At 40.2% G+C, this 17,951-nt stretch overlaps 1 protein-coding gene across 1 annotated transcript in view; it reads left to right on the top strand.

Annotated features, from left to right (window-relative positions):
- The first annotated feature begins 7,159 nt into the window (after nucleotides 1–7,159).
- Nucleotides 7,160–17,951, top strand: part of JMJD1C (jumonji domain containing 1C) — a 247,399-nt gene continuing 236,607 nt past the window's right edge. The window contains exon 1 of the mRNA XM_006835811.1: nucleotides 7,160–7,327. Coding sequence (XP_006835874.1) covers nucleotides 7,160–7,327 — 168 coding nt within the window. The remainder of the gene's footprint in view (nucleotides 7,328–17,951) is intronic.

Below are 17,951 nucleotides of genomic sequence, written 5' to 3'. Positions count from 1 at the left end.
TTATCCTAAAGCGCTACATCAGGTGCTTGTTGTTGTTGTTGTTAAGTGCTGTGGAGTCTGTTCTGACCCATAGCAATCCAATATAGGGTTTCCAAGGAGCAACTGCTGAGCTTGAACCGCTGCCTCTGTTGTTCAAATCGACTTTGCTGGTAAGCGCATTAACCCACAGCGCCACACCAGGACTTCAAGTTGCTTAATAAGTGCTAAATAAATATTAAACAAATCAATGGTGAAAAACTTGTGTTAATGGGAGGATACAACTAACTTGGTGACTTATCTCTGTGTCTCTTGTAAGTAACATTTTAGTAGTTAAGGAGGCTTTCAATCCCAGTTCTTTAATGTAATAGTCGTATGTATCAAGGCAAGGTACTATACTTCTCTAAACCTCGTTTTCTTCATATGTAAAATATAGTGGGATAATGTGTGTTAATTATGCATAGTGTCTGGCACATAGTAAGTGTTCTATATAAGTGGTGTGGGACTGTAGGATAAGCACTGGGTTTGGGGTTCAAACCCACCAGCCGCTCCTTGGAAATCCTATTGTTGTTGTTGTTATGTGCCGTGGAGTCGGTTCCAACTCATAGCGACCCTGTTCAGGGTTTACGAGGCTGTAAATCTTTACAGGAGCAGAAAGCCTTATCTTTCTCCCGCGGAACAGCTGGTAGTTTCGAACTGCTGACCTTGTCGCTCACAGCCCGATTCGTAACCACTATGGTACCAGGAAATCCTATACTGGGTCTTTATGAGTCAGGACCGACTCAATGACACTTAACAATACCAACAACATTATTACAAGAGCCATGTGCCTAAATTTTTATCTTTAGGCTTTATTTGTAAAGTTTAAAGTAGATATTTGTAAGGTCACAAAACACTAGGATGTATAAGAGCAAATAATTGGCCTTTATAAACATTAAAATGAAAGCCTTATAAATAGTAGACTATTTGCTACTGAAACTAATATTAATCATTGATAATTAAATAGAAAATTATGACCATTATTAGTATAATGAGTTATTTCATCCTCTTATTTATCAGTTTTTGAATAAATCAAAGTTTTTATGACTGGATTTTTGTTTAATTTTTTAAATCAACTAATTTCCCAATGTATTTTTTATTTTGATGAACATATTTGTTTTATGAGGTTTGCTTGAATGGCGCGTGTATATAAAGTTATTAGTGGACATAAGAGAATGGAAAAAAACAGAAGATCTAATCCATAAGTGAATTTAGTCATTTTAAATAATTCTGTTACTGTCTTTGCCTAAATATTATAAAGTGTTATTTTTACTCTTATCTTCTTTCTCTTTTCTTTACACAATACTGGCTTTTTTTCTGAATATCATTATGAAAGTAAGGAACTTACGGAACTTCATTAGATAAACAAATATTGTGAGGTTTAAAATCTGACTTTGAAATTTCTTTTAATTCTTTATTATTTACAGTTATGATTTGCTGGCAAAAATAAAATAATTAACCTCTGTCATTGTTAAGTGCTATTGAGTTGGTTCCTGCCCGTAGTGACCCTGTATAGGATTTTTGAGGAGTGACTGGTGAATTTGAACTACTGACCTTGCTGTTCAAATCAACCTTGTGGTCAAGTGCTTATGTGGTCACACCAGGACTCCAAGTACTCACTAAAACAAAACCAAACAAAAAATATAACAAAGCAAAGAAACGTTTAAGATCTTCTTATTCTACATTTAAAAATAAATGAACTTTGTTTCTCAAAAATGAAATATCCACAAATTGTGATTTTCTTGTAAGCCTAACACATTAACAATGCTTCAGGGATTCAGAAGGCGCTCTGGTAGCGTAGTAGTTACGAATCGGGCTGCTAATCTCACGGTCAGCAGTTCAAAACTACCAGCTGTTCCGCAGGAGAAAGATGAGGCTTTCTGCTCCCATAAAGATTTACAGCCTTGGAAACTCTATACAGGGCTGCTATGAGTTGGAACCGACTCCAAGGCATGTAACAACAACAACAACAACAAGGGATTGAAAAAACACAATTTGGAACATAGTTCTAAGAATATAAGATGTTTGATTAGTATTATGGGAATACATGGCCTTCTGGAAAACTGTTCAGCACTAAAATTATGTTGATTAAATTTGGTGGACTTCATGCTTTTCACTGGTTAATCCTTAAAAGATCAGAATTCAGCATGTAGTTTGGGTTCTTAGAGATTGCACTAAGCAAGGAACAAAGTGGGCAAAATTTACCTTCCTTGCCAACTTCATGGTAAGGATTAACTTGAATTCATTCCTCAAAATGTGGTGATGCAGTCCTCACCTTTCCACTTGTCCATCCTCATCACCACCTTCTCAAGGTATACTTTGTCCATCCTCATCACCACCTTCTCAAGGTATACTTTGTCCATCCTCATCACCACCTTCTCAAGGTATACTTTGTCCATCCTTATCACCACCTTCTTAAGGTATACTTTGTCTTCAACTCTACCCACCTGAAGCTGGATTAGAACTTACAAAGTAGAAGGACATCTTCTTTCAGACTGCTAAACAGGCTGATGCCAGCCCCTGTGTGTTCATTAATTCTCTGGAACAGCTCACAGTTCAAGGAGAGTGCACCATACTTAGGGCAGCTATAGGATTATTACAACCTAAAAGGACACAAAGTTAAATGGGATGAGGACAGCTTCCCAGCTGAAAGCTTTTGTGTCCCAAAGATGGATGTGGCTATTTCTTCTGTGCATGGTAATCAACTCAGTGGGGTTCAGGGCTGTTGTGGGCTTCCCCATGTGGCCATGACAGATTAAATCATGCCTCCTGAGGTTTAGTCAGCATCAGGGTTCCTCTTGGGTTGGTCATCCTCCATTCATTAGCCTTAAGTGTTGGTATTGCTTGAAAGAATTGTGATCCAAGGCAAATTGTTTTCTACAAGGAGATTCTATACCCTAATGAGGCCCAGTTAGAGGAGCTTTCCTACAAAATTGCAAACTGCTAGTAGTTCTGTATAATGCAGTCCAAATAATCTACGTTGCTGTTAAGTGCTGTCCAGTCAGTTCCGTTCATAGTAATCCTGTGTAGGAATTGTGAGGTTGTAAATCTTTGTGGGAGCAGAAAGCCTCATCTTTCTCTTGTGGAGCAGTTGGTGGGCTCAAATCACTAACCTTCTTGTAGCGTAGTGGTTACGAATCGGGCTGTGAACCTTAAGGTCAGCGGTTCGAAACTACTAGCCGCTCTGCGGGAGAAAGATGAGGCTTTCTACTCCCATAAAGATTTACACCCTCGGAAACCCTGTACACGGTTGCTATGGGTCAGAACCGACTCGACGGCACTTAACAACAACAACAACAACATAGTTAGCCAAGCATTGTTTATTCTACAGAACCATAATACTGCCAACAATCTGAAGTGAATGTAATTTATTCATAATGTTAAGCTTGTGTCTGTTTTCTCAAATGACTTCATTCGTATTGCCTCATTTGCTCCTAGAATATCCCTGAGAATTAGAAAGCAGACAGTCTCCATTTTAACAAGTCTGTCATGTTGTAGGTCACAAGGCAGCAAATCACTAATGATTTGATATCTGCCTGATTTGATGTCATCTCCTGATTCTGTCTTTTCTTGTTCCATATGTAGTATTGTTTTCATCAGGTGATTGTGTTGTTTGGTGCCGTCTAGTTGGTTATGACTCATGGTGTCTGTTACATATAACAGAATGACACACTGGCAGGGCCTGTGCCATTCTCACAGTCACTGCTGTGTTTGAGCTCATTGTTGCAGCCACTGTGTCAGTTTATCTCATTAAGGGTCTTCCTTTCTCTGGCCCTCTACTTTACCAAGCATGATGTCCTTCTCCATGCACTGGTGTCTTCTGATAACATGTCCACAGTTTGTGAAATGTGGTCTCTCCATCCTCACTTTTAAGGCATATTCTAGTTGTACTGCACTTATGGTTTCTTTACTGGCTCCTTAATCCAAGGTGAGATTTAGGAAGTTATACCCTATAATTCTTGAGAAGTTTTGCAAAGTGTTATACTGTAAATATCAAGGATGAAGTTGAAAATAAAGTTATTGATGTAGAACTAAAATTTTCCAATAGTATTTCTGGATACAACTTTTTGTTTGTTTATTCCAATTTTACATTTGATCTTTAAATTTGCAAAATTAAACCATGTTATCAAAATCTCTCTTCCCTGTTATTTTGGTTTCATTTTAATAGTGGTCATGTCACATTGTGTGTGTTCTAGAGAAAGGAGAGAAAAGCTTTCTTTTTATTTTAAACATTCAGATTGCTAGTGTAAACTCCTTTAAAAGGTAACTTTCTTTTTGTATGAGAAGTTTATGAAAACCTGTAAAAAACTTAAAGTAAATGTTTATTCAGCTATAAGAATTTTTAAAATTGATTAGAACCACTATTGTTGTTGGTGGTAGGTGCCATTGAGAAAGTTTTGACTCCTAGTGACCCTGTGCACAGTCCAGCAGAATGAAACAATGCCCTGTCCTGTGCTGTCTTCACAGCTGTTGACTCAATTGTTGTAGTCAGTGTGTCAGTCTGTCTTGTTTAGGGCCTTCCTTTATTTCACGGACGTTCTACTTTACCAAGCATGCTGTCCTTTTCCAGGAACTGGTCCCTCCTGGTAACATGGCTAAAGTACATGAAACTTGAGAAAAGTTTCCCCATTCTCACGTCTAAGGGGCATTCTGGCTGTACTTCTTCTAAGACAGATTTTTTTTGTTGTTCTTTTGGCAGTCCGTGCTATATTCAATATTCTTAGGCAACACCGTAATTCAAACGCAGGAGTTCTTCTCTGATCTTTCTTATTCATTGGCTTTTATATGTATATGTTGTTAAATGCTGTCGAGTTGGTTGTGACCCTGTATAGGGTTTCCAAGGAATGGCTGGTGAGCTTGAACCGCCGACCCTGCAGTTCAAACTGCTTTACAGTCTGGTGCATTAGCCCACAGCGCCACATCAGGACATATGTATATGGGCTGATTGAAAATACCATGGCTTGGGTCACATGTACATTAGTGTTAAAAATATCATCATCTAAGGCTCTCTGGTGGCGTAGTGGTTACAAATCGGGCTGCGAACCGAAAGGTCAGCAGTTCGAAACTACCAGCTGTTCCGCGCAAGAAAGATGAGGCTTTCTGCTCCCGTAAAGATTTACAGCCTCGGAAACCCTGTACAGGGTCGCTATGAGTTGGAACCGACTCCACGGCACATAACAACAACAACATTGTTGTTAAGTGCCGATGAGAAGGTTCCTGCTCGGCGACCTCGGCTAGGGTTTCCGAGGAGCTGCTGGTAAGTTTGAACTGCCGACGTTACGGTTCAATCCAATCCTGAAGTCGAGTGCTTACTGGTATTTTAAAAACTACATTCTAAAAACACATTTAAAACAAAATATGAATGAAATTGAACTGGTCGCGTATCTATAAGGAAGGTTTGATTTAGGAGAACTCAAAGGTGGGATCAACGAAGGAGTAACTGTTCAAGGTGGAGACCTGTATGGAATCAGGGTCACAAAGTCCCTTTGGGAATGGACATAATTTTTCTGAAACGTGGTTGGCTAAAATCCTTTTCTTTTCATGTCATCTTTCTAATAACTCAGGCTGGAGCTTTTCTCTTGATTGTATTATGTGACCAGTGAATTTGAGGTACATTGTTGTTAGATGTCATTAAGTCGGTATTGACTCATAACGACCCTATGTACAACAGAATGAAACACTGCCCGGCCCTGGGCCAACCTCACAATTGTTGCCCCACTTGAGCCCATTGATGCCGCCACTTTGCCAATCCATCTCGCTGGGGTCTTCCTCTTTTTCTCTGATCCTCCACCTTACTGAACATGGTATCCTTCTCCAGCCACTCATCTCTCCTGACAATATGTCCGAAGTATGAGAGATGAAGTTTGGCCATCCTGGCCTCCAAGGAACATTCTGGCTGTACTTCTTCCAACAACGATCTGTTGGTTCTTTCAATATTCTACCCTCAAACACCACAACTCAAATGCATTTGAGGTACGTAGTGGTGGTAAAAGCACTCAAATTGCCACAGAGTTTGTGAATTTTAAAGACCCCCTAACAGAATATTTGACTCTTCTGCCCTGGTGTGGCACTGTGGGTTAATGCGCCAGACTGCAAAGTCATTTGAACTGCAAGGTTGGTGGTTCAAGCTCACCAGCTGCTCCTCGGAAACCCTTTACAGAGTCGCTATGAGTCAGAACCGACTCAACGTCTCTTAACACCATCACTGCCACCAAGGTATGAATCTCTGAATAGCTCAAACTCGGGTTAGTATAACTGTAAGTGGGAGGAATAGAAGGATGACAGAGTTTTCTGAATTTTCAGTTGAAGTCTCAGACTTCTGCAGTGACTAAATTCTTTGGATTTGTTTTTTAGTAGAAAGGGTTGCTCTGCTTCGCTGCCGAGATGGCAGACCTGTTAATTCAGGCTAACTCAGCCGACGCCATGTGTTCTGAAGTACAGCTTTTAACCTGGAGTTTGTTTTGCAATTCTGATTGAAATCTGCACACTTCACTTTCGCTTCATTTCCCCCACCATCAGACAAGGGAGAGACGAATAGAGGTGGGCCTAAACGCTTTTAATAGTATTGTTAAAGGAGGAGAGCATTCTCATCCCACGTGCCCCTCTTTTCTGCTTAGTCTTGGAGTAGACGCCACCGCTGTGGAGGCCTGACTTGTCAAGCAGCGGTGGCGGCTCCCGCGTCCGGCACTACTTTGCGTCTGTGGTGCTTCATCCGACCCTCTCCCGCGCCTCCCCCCCACCCCCTCCCATCCCCCCCTCCGGCGGAAGGAGATGCGCAGTTTGCTCGCAGCCCTGGTAGTAGATGGAGAGGCGGAGTACTGGCCGCAGCGCTGTGGCGTTTGGGGCTGCCTCAGGGTCTCCGACGGCGGTGTGTAGATTTCTGTCAGTTTTTTTGTTTTTGGTGGAGCTGCAGCCCAGGGCTGAGAGTCCACTTGTCCAAGGGAGTTTCGGAGACAGCGAGGCACCGAACTCACTGTGCCCTCCCAGGCAGAGCGTTTGGTGCGTCTGGAGTCCGCGTTTTCTCGTTCAGTAGCTGCCGGTGCCCCCCTGTCCACACTTGGCATGGGCGGCCGGTAGGAGGGTAGGAGTGGCGTGTCGCTAGTTCCCTGTTTTCCCTGGCTGTGAGGAGGAGGCAGCGACGGCTATGGTGATGGAGACGCGGCCGGAGCTGGTGGGGAAGCGGTTCCTGTGTGTGGCGGACGGAGCTGAGCGGCGGCCAGAGCTCTGGGAGGTTGGACGCTGCTCTGTGGGCTGGAGAGCGGGGGTCATCCGAGCCGTGTCGCACAGGGATAGCCGCAATCCGGACCTGGCGGTAAGAGAGCGAATGCTCCTCTAGCCCCATTATCCCGGTCCACTCTCTCGCAGCCCCACCTGGTGGGTTGCCTCCGGCACCTTGTCTCTACCGGCCAACTGGCGGTCACACACCCCCTACGGACCTCTGGTCGAATTTGGCCGGATCCACCGTCTGGGTCACCGCCTCCCGGGAAGTGGCTTTCCCTGCGGGTGGGAGGTAGCGGAGCGGGACTCCCCGGCGCCCTTGCCGCGCGCCACCGCGAAGCCGCGGGGTTCTCCCGGGCCACTCTCCTCTCCGGGAAAAGAGGGTTGGCCGCAGCTTCCCGGGCAGAGCCCGACCGCCCAACGTGCGGACCTCACCGCAAGGCGGGGCTCCACGCCCAGAGCCCCGGGGGAGGGGACCTGGACCACTGGGCGCCTGCTTCACTTACATCGCTTCGGGTTTAGATGTATGTGTGTGCGTGTAGTAAAGTCTCCTGCTAATCACAAGGTTGGTGGTTCAAACTCACCAGCCGCTCCTTGAAAACCCTATACCTGATCGCTTTGAGTCGGAACTGAGTCCACTATCTGTCTTAATAGGGTAGTGTTTGAGCTGTAAACCTTATCCTTAGAAGCTTTCTAAAAAGGGGAAGGAGAAAAAGCTTCCAATGTTCTTGTGTTTGAGGTAAAGGCTATGGTAATTGCTCTATCCTCGTTCTACTTCGTAGAAGCTTGGATTTCTAACCAGAAATTATTAAAACGAAAATTTCTGGTATGGAGGGTCGGAAAAAACACACCCCCGCCCCAGATCAATAGTACTTTAGCCTCAGAATGTATCTGAGTTTTGTGCAAGTAACTGACGCAAGAGATTTTGTGAATTAAAAATTTAAATGCCATGCAGAACCTTAAAAGTTTGATTTTACGCTTTTCCAAAGAGGGTGCCAATATTTTCCAATAGTGCAGGCATGTGCTTGATTTCCAGACGTACTCTGCACTGTAGTGTTCCAGGCACATTGTCACTGAGGGACAGGGTGGAGATAAGGGACAGAATAGACAAGACATTGACTAGGTTTCCAAGCTTGACTTATGAATATATAATTCATAAAATTAATTCCTGGTACCCACGGACATTTTACTTTCCTTTTACAACCTGATGTAAACATCTCTCCCCCTTCCCCCTACCCATATAGCTTTCCATCTATCCTCCCTCCCTTGATGCTTAGGGTAATTGCATCCCTGTTTTCAAGCCAAACTTGTCCAAAGTGTGAGTTATTTAAAGAAAATATGTTCACAAGAGCAAAAACAAATCATTGTATTTCAAAGACTAAACATAAGGTGGTTTTTATTTGGGGGAATTTTCTGATGATCACTGGAGAAGAGTAGTTCATTCTGGCATGTAGGTTTAAAACCATTCTAAACTGTGCACCTATAAATAAGAATTCTTTTGCAGATTTTATGGGTTTAAATATAAATAAAATATGCATGTTTGGGTCATTTAAAATGATTTATCAATGATTTATAAAGAAGCTACTCTTTCATTTCTCTGCTTCATATTAAATTGGACTACGTGATTCCTTTCTAAGTTTTGTTAGGATAATTCTTCATATCAGTCTAAAATTTATCTCATGGTCTTCCAGTATTGGTAATGCTATTTTTAAAATCAATTCATCAAGTATTTAATACATGAAAGAGTGATATTACTTCCTAATTATTATATCCTTGATAGGTTAGCAGTCGAGAAAATTGGTTTATCTGATAGATAGAAAGACTTTGTTATCTGATTTGAGAATATACTGTTTTTTCACCCTTTCTTAAATTACTTGCTAATAGTATTGAAAATTTAGTTATAGGAAAGTAAATGTGTGGACTCCAGCTATGGTGGCGCTCAGTTTCCTTGATTTTAAAGGAAGGTGAAAGCCCAGGAAAACAAATCCATTGTGGTCCACACTGTTCCAATTCATAACAGCTCTCTGTGTTACAGATTATAACTGCTCCATAGAGTTTTCTTACCTCTTAACCTTTCAGACGCAGATTGCGAAGTCTTTCTTTGGGAACAATTACAGGGCAGAGTTCTGGGATGGGAGACTTTGAAGACAGATAGCAAACCCTTTCAGGAGCGTGATGCGGGACACTGGGTGATGGCCATGACCATGGGGTGTGGTTGGCTGCCATTTTTAGCAGGGTATTTAACTTTTCTCTGATCAAGAAGTTTGCTTTCTATGCAATGTACATACAGCCTTTGTTTTCTAAGAGGGAGATTAAATTTCTAGTAGAGCATCCACCTGTAATTTTACCATTCCCATAATTGTTCTGGTACACCTACATTTTATAAATTCATACCTGGTCATGTTTCTCTTCATTAGCCAAGACTAAACTGGGAAGAACTGGTTTTGAAGTCCTGGTTCAGTTGTTTCAAAGTGAAGGCAAATTTGAATAGCATTAAAGGACAAGTTGCCCAAGTTGTAAGTCCAGTTCCTAAGTGAGGATTTCCTAGTATTGCAAAGCATATAGGCTATTTTCCTGTATTGTTATATTTACTATGCTAATTTTGAAAATTTCAAGTTACGTATAAAGAATATCTCTCTCAGTTTCCCCTTCAAAATTTTAGTGTTATTAAACGCCGTTGAGTTGCTCTGACTCTGTACATCTTTGTAGGAGCAGAAATTATTATCTTTCTCCTGAGGAACAACTGGTGGGCTGGAACTGCCAACCTTGTGGTTTGTAGTCTAGTTCTTACAGTACAGAGAGCCATTGTGCACCCCCAGTATAAATGCGTGCTTATGGATCATTAAAGGAAATGAATATTTTAAATGTCTTCAATGCTTTAATCCATACTAGCTATCTCAATTATTGCTGCTTACTCTTAATTTTGAATCTCTTTTGTTTTCATCTGTAACACTGTGTACCTTAATGGTTGTGTCCCCAATGTCTAGTCTATCCTGTATGTATTCTGATGTGACTAAAGAGTGGACCATTGATGACTGCAGGCCCTAAATAGGTCCAGAATGCAGAGTACTGTATGGGTGTGAGGTCTGGCACTAATGGAGCCATTTTCTACCTGTACCAGTTTGAGGGCAAAACTGACATACAGACACTAGTAGAGCTAAAAGGAAACAACATGACTAATCTATATATACTTTGAAAAGTTCATGGAAAATTTGCTATCTTTCCATTCCTTTTTTCTACAAATTCTTTGAAGTCGTAGTGTGTGTGTGTGTATTTGTATAAAGGAGCTTCAAAAAGTTCGTAGAAAAATGGAATTTGAAAGGTAATGTAATTTTTCATGAACTTTTTTAAGTGCCCTCAAATAAAAGTATGTTGTTGTTAAGTGCCGTCAAGTTGGTACTGACTCATGGCAACCCTGTGTAGGGTTTCTGAGGAGCGACCGGTGAGTTTGAACCACTAGCCTTGTGGTTCAAACTGACCTTGCAGTCCAGTGTTCATCCTACAACATCACACCAGGACTCCATATATGTGTATATAAGAATTTTTCATTTATAGAATTTTTCATTATGGAATAATGAATTTACTTTATGTTTAAGCTTGTTTTGGTTAGTATTTCTTTTCTTGGGATCAGTAGCATCCCAGTTGATAAACACGGTAACACAAGTATAAGTCAAAAAGTATTTATATGGTAATAATAAAAGTATTTATTGGACACAGGATTATTATTGTTGTTCAGTGCTGTCTTTTCAGTTCCAACTCATTGCTACCTTCTGCACAACGTAATGAAACACGGTCTAAATCTTGTGCCATCCTCACAATTGTTGCTAGGCTTGAACATTTAATTGTGCTTGTGAGGAACCTGTACATAGACCAAAGAGCAGTTGTTCTAAAAGACTAAGGTTAAACTGAATGGCTTAAAATCAGGAAAGGTATGTGCCAGGGATGTATTCTCTCACCATACTTACTCATTCTGTACGCCGAGCAAATAATCCAAGAAGCTGGTTTGCATGAAGACGATTGTGGCATCAGGACTGGAGGAAGACTCATTAAAACGTACCATGTACAGATGCTACAATCTTGCTTACTGAAATCAAAGAGGATGTATGGGTATGCCTCAATGTAAAGAAAACAAAAATGCTCATAACTGAGCCAATTAAGTAATACCACTAACCAATGGAGAAAAGATTGAAATTCTCAAAGACTTCATGTTGCTTGGATTCACTATTTAACACTCATTGAAGCAACAGTCAAGATGTCAAAGGACATATTGCAGTAGGCACATCTGCGCAAGACTTCTTTAAAGTGTTCAAGAGCGAAGATGTCAGTTTGAGTATAAAGGTGCTCCTGACCCATGCCATGGTATTATCATTAGCATCATATGTGTGTGAAAAAAGTTGGACAGTGAAAAGGGAAGATCATGGATAAATTGGAGTTACAGTGTAGGAAAAGAATATTAAAAATCCCATGGAATGCTAGAACATACAAATTGGTGTTGGAAGAATTACAGCCAAGAATACTCCTTGGAAGCTAGGATGTCAAGACTTCATCTCTCTTAATTTGAACACATATTACCAGGAGGAACTAGTCTCAGGAGAAGGGTATCATATTAGGTAAATTGCAGGATCTGCAAAAAAGAGGAAGAAGACCCCAATGAGATGGATTGGCACAGTTGGCAGTAGCGATGGGCACACGTTTAATGATTATAAGAATGGCACAGGACTGGGCAGTGTTTTGTTCTGTAATGAATAGGCACTGTGAAACAGAACTGACTCAAAGCCCCTAACAACAGCAACAGTCCTTCCATAAAGAATTCCACAGTCTTTAATTTACACCACAACAAAATGGCAGGTTTTCTGCATTCTTAAAGGACTCAAAGGTTATTAAACGTTTTGATGATTTTTGAGTTTGGGGAAGACAAAGAAGTCTGAAGGGCAAGATTATTATGACTGTAGGTTGGATGGCATAAGGTTTCCCCAATGAAGTTTTTGTAAGACAGCCTTTGCTACCTTATATTAATGACGAGGTGCATTGTTGTGATGGAAAACAATTCCATCAGTGCAGTTTTCCTGACCTTTTTCTTACCAATGCGATTTTTCAGCGTTTTTTTGTTTTTATTTTTTTAATTTTATAATAAACACTTCATGATAGCCCTGTGTCCTTTGACAAAATCTATCAAGATCACTCATTGGCAATTCCAAAAAACAATCACCATTACCTGCTGAAGGAGCTCTGGTAGTGTAGTGGTTACGAATCGGACTGCTAACCTCAAGGTTGGCGGTTCAAAATTACCAGCCATTGCGTGGGAAAAAGATGAGGCTTTCTGCTTCCGTAAAGATTTATAGCCTCTGAAACCCTGTGCAGGGTCATGATGAGTTGGAACCGACTCTATGGTACTTAACAACAACAACAACAACAACATTACCTTTTGAGCTGTCCTCTGCCTTGAGTTTAACCAGCTTAGCATATCTCACTGGAAGATACTGTTTTGATTGGGCCTTCTTTTGAGGGCACCTTAATATGAGTGCCTAAAAGAATAGGTATTCCTAGAAGAACATGTCTGTAGCCATCCATGGATTGCAGAGACACAATAAAGGGTTTACAGTAAACCCGTAAACAAATTAAACACAATCTGTTTACAGTAAATGTGTGCATGTATGGAACTCTGGTAGCAATATTTATTTACTCTCTTATCTTACTCCATTTCTTTTTCTTCTGAAAGCAGTGACATTTCTAGATGTTTTATATTTTTAACTTGATGTTAAAATATTAGAATCATTCATGTTGTTGTTGTTGTCAGGTGTCATCGAGTCGGAACCGATTCATAGCGACCCCATGCACAGTAGAACAAAACAATGTCCAATCCTGGGCCAGCCTCTCTACCGCTGCCACACTTGAGTCCATCAATGATGCCACCTGGCCAATCCATCTCGTTAGGGGTCTTCCTCTTTTTTTCTGACCCTCCACCTTACCCAGCATGACATCCTTCTCCAGCGACTGTTTCTTCCGGACAATATGTCCAAAGTATGAGAGATGAAGCTTAGCCATCCTGGCCTCCAAGGAGCACTCTGGCTGCACTTCTTCCAAAACAGATCTGTTGGTTCTTTTGGCAGTCCATGGCACTTTCAGTGTTCTCCTCCAACACCACAACTCAAAGGCATCAATTCTTCTACGATCTTCCTTATTCACTGTCCAGCTTTCGCATCCATATGAGGCTATTGAAAATACCATGGCCTGGGTCAGGTGCACCTTAGTCCTCAAGCTGACATCTCTGCTCTTCAATACTTTAAAAAGTTCCTGTGCAACAGATTTGCCCAATGCAATATGTTGTCTGATCTCTTGACTGCTGGTTCCGTGAGTGTTGATAGTTGATCCAAGAAGAATGAATTCCTTGATAACTTCAATCTTTTCTCCATTGATAAGAATGTTGTTTATTGGTCCAGTGGTGAGGATTTTTATTTTCTTGACATTGAGATGTAATCCATATCAAAGGCTGTGCTCTTTGATCTTCATCAGTAAATGTTTCAAGTCCTCTTCACTTTCAGGTAGCAAGGTTGTATCATCTGCATATCGCATGAGATTACTATGAGTAGAAATCCATTTGCTGGAACCAATTCAATGGCACTAACAACAACAACAACAACAGCAATTATAGTAGCCAGAAGTAAATTTTGGTATCTATATACTTGCCTGTTCTAGATTTTTCATCAAATGGGATCATTTATTTGTCATTTTGTCACTAACTTATTTTACTTAATATAATGTTTACAAAGTTTGTTCGTGTTGTAGTATATATCAGGCCTTCATTTCTCTTTATGACCAAACAATGTTCTTTTATATTGTGGAAAGAAAATTCTGATCAGTAAGCCATTTAGAGGTAAGGTTTCGTTAGGTGGAAAGAAAACTGTAACAGAAGGCACTCCTCTGAAAGGATGAGCTTGTCACATTACAATTTTGATTAGTTTATATATAGTGTAAATGGAGGATTTCCCGAAAGGGAAATGATTGACATTCATTGAATTAGCAGGAGGCAGCTTGATTTGGTTTATTAAGTTGGCTAGCTATGACTTATCTAATTTCTTAAACTGTTTCCAGAACTGTTTTTATTACAAGTGTTGAGATTCTGTGAAGGGTTAAGAACTAAATTTACAAAGGGATGAGAGTGCAGCGTTTTCTTTATGTATGTGCCACATTTTGTGTATCCATTCATCTATTCAAGAATACTTAGGCTATTTCCACCTGTTGGTTATTATGTGTAATGCTGTAGTGAACATCAATTTTTGAATATCTTAAGTACCTGTTTTCAAGTGTCTTGGGTATATACTTAGGAGTAAAATTGCTGGGTCCTATGGTAATTCTGGGAGTCCTGGTGTGGCGCTGTGGGCTAATGCGTCAGATGCAAAGTCATTTGAACTTCAAGGTTGGTGGTTCAAGCTCACCACTTGCTCCTTGGAAACCCTATGGGTCACTATGGGTCAGAATCGACTTGACGACACTTAACAACAGCAACAACATAGTAATTCTGGTACAGCATTGTGAGTTTATACAGCTGAACTGCAAAGTTGATTTGAATTACAAGGTCGGTGGTTCAAGCTCACCAGGTGCTCCCTGGAAACTCTATACAGGATAGATATGAGTTGGAATCGATTCAACGATACTTAGAAACAGCAACAAATGGTAATTCTATGTTTAACTTTTTGAGGAACTACTACACTGATATCCACAGCGGTTGTACCATTTTATAATCTCACCAGCCAGCAATACACAAGGGTTCTGATTTCTCTACATTATTTCAAACTCTTTCCTTTAAAGTATATGATTGAATATTTTAATATAAGAGATTGCTGATTTAAGCTATAGCACAAATCAGATAAAATCAAATACACTCATCTTTTATCAGTAATAAAATATTAGGTTTATAAGTCTTTAACATGAAAGGATAGACTTTGGAGATTGAGTTAGATTATCATTTTGGGTATATCACTTACTTTGTGACCTTTGATTCCTCTCTGCATTCATTTCCTAATACAAAAAATGAGAATCTTGTGAAGATCACAGGAATTATGTATTGAGGGAAAAAACAGCGGCCTGTGTCTCTTTTTCATTTATCAAAACATTTGTGTGTGTTGGGGGGCGGGGTTTGTTACTATGGAATTGTTATTTTCATGTTTTTTTAATACGTCTACTTAATCTTTGAAAGGATTCCTGGTGTGGTGCTGTGTGTTAATGCGCCAGACTGTAAAGCCATTTGAACTGCAGGGTCGGCAGTTCAAGCTCAACAGTGGCTCATCAGAAACCCTATACAGGGTTGCTATGGGTTGGAACCGACTCAGTGCCATTTAACAACAAGCAGTCTTTGAAAAGGAATCCTGGTGTGCTCCTGTAGGATAAGCACTGGGTTGTTAATCACAAGGTTGATGGTTAAAGGTTGGTTGGTCACTGTGAGTCAGAACTGACCTGACAGCACTTACCAACAACCATTTTTGAAAAGTAAGAGAATTCAAGAGAGTTCTAAAATCAATAAGTGATAGGGCAGGAATTGAATACAGGTGTCCTACACAGTACATCAATTCTGATGTAAATAAAATACCTCTTTTTTCTTTTCAAGTTTTTATTATTATCTTTTCATGTATTAGTATAAGTATTTTCATGAATCAAGTCTGTATTTCTCTTTAGGGGTTGAAAACTACATAAAAATGCACTTATAAAGATACATACTTTAATACATACGTAAAAATACATATGATGTTGTTGAATGTCATCAGCAACATTGGTTCCTATTCACAGCAGCCCTGTATAGGATTTCTGAAGAGTGATTGGTGGATTTTAATTGCCTAATTCCCAACCTTGCGGTTTGCAGTCCAGTGCTCCTCATAAAAATGTACTACAACAATGAAGAAGAATTGTACAATATTAACATTTAGTCATATTTGGTAAAAACTTCTCTTGTAGAGGGTTCTAGATCATCTGGATTCCCTCTGGGAATGGACTAGCAGCATTTCCAGTCTGAAAGTTAGTGGGAGTTGTCTCTGTAGGGTCCTTTTTTTTTTGTTTGTTTCATATATTTCATGTTAAAATGTTACTGCTTCACAAATCTGCCTAGTTATGAAGTCAGCCAGTCCTTGGATGTTTTCGAGCAACTGAAACCACCCCTAATTTAGTTTAGAAAACATTTCAGCTAATTCTTTCATTCAGAAATTTTTTGACAACTTTTCTTTCGTCTCTGTCATCTTGTTCAGCTCATCGTGGAATATTCAGCAGCTTCAGTTTCATGTGCGTGCTGTGTTTGAAAAGATGAAATTAGACCCTGCTGGCATTAAAAGTACTCAAAGAACTTTTCACATTGTTATTTCTTCACATTTTCAAAAAGATGGTGTTGTTACTTTCACATTGTTATTTCTTCACATTTTCAAAAAGATGGTGTTGTTTCACTTGAATCATCAGTAAGCATGCAGGAATCTTCTCTTTGTTTTTTTATCCAAATCTTCAAATGATTCTCTATCTCCTGGATTGGCTCTTAACTCTTCTTTGTTAAAATTATGGCATTTCCTCCTTTGAGTCTCTCCAAAATTCTGTTCTTTTCTTTAATTATTGTCTAAATAGTTGAATGAGGTAGTCCTTCCTCGCTTGCTATTTCATCCACGTTCTTTCCAGAATCATAGGCCTTAATGATCTTCATATGTATAACCACATCTAGAGCCATCCTCAGCTTTTTTTTTTCTTTAGAACTCTCAGTTTAAAGTAGCAAATGATGTGTCTTAGATTTGAATACTGAATAAGATCAGATGTTTACCTGTGCTTAACTGACTACACAAAGACTTTTGATTGTGTGGATCATGACAAGCTATGGACAACATTGCTAAGTATGAGTATTCCTGAACACTAACTGTGCTAATGAGGAATCTGTACATGGACCAAGAGGCAGTTGTTTGAACAGAACATGGGAACACTGAATGGTTTAAAACGTAAGAAACATGCGACAGGGTCGTATTGTTTCACCATACTTACTCAACCTGTATGCTGAGTCAAGTAATCCAAGAAGCTGGGTTCTATGAAGGAAAATGTGGCATCAGGATTGGAGGAAGATTCATTAACAGCCTGTGATATGCAGATAATAACATCCTTGCTTGCTGAAAGTGAAGAGGACTTAAATACTTACTCATGAAGATCAAAGACCACAGCCTTGGGTATGGATTGCATCTCGATGTAAAGAAAAAAAAAATTCCTCACCACCTCAATGGAGAAAAGATTGAAGTTGTCAAGGACTTCATTCTTGTTGGATCAACCATCAACACTCATGGAAAGCAGCAGTCAAGAAATCAACAACGTATTGCATTAGGCATATCGGTTGTGCAAGATCTTTTTAAAATGTTGGAGAGCAAAGATGTCAGCTTTTGAGGACTAAGGTGCACCTGACTCAAGCCATAGTATTTTCAGTAACCTCATATGCATGTGAAAGCTGGACAGTGAATAAGGAAGACTGTAGAAGAATTAAGGCATTTGAATTATGGTGTTGGAGGAAAATATTGAAAGTGCCATGGGCTACCAAAAGAACAAACAGATCTGTGTTGGAAGAAGTATAGCCAGAGTGCTCATTGGAGGCCAGGATGGCCAAACTTTGTCTCTCTCATACTTCAGACATATTGTCAGGAGGGACCAGTCACTGGAGAAGGATATCATGTTTGGTAAGGTGGAAGGTCAGAGAAAAAGAGGAAGACCTC

This window comes from Chrysochloris asiatica, unplaced genomic scaffold (genome assembly GCF_000296735.1).
Source record: "Chrysochloris asiatica unplaced genomic scaffold, ChrAsi1.0 scaffold00020, whole genome shotgun sequence".
NCBI lineage: Eukaryota > Metazoa > Chordata > Mammalia > Afrosoricida > Chrysochloridae > Chrysochloris > Chrysochloris asiatica.
The sequence above is the reverse complement of the archived record's forward strand: the minus strand, read 5'-3'. Positions and strand labels throughout refer to the sequence as shown.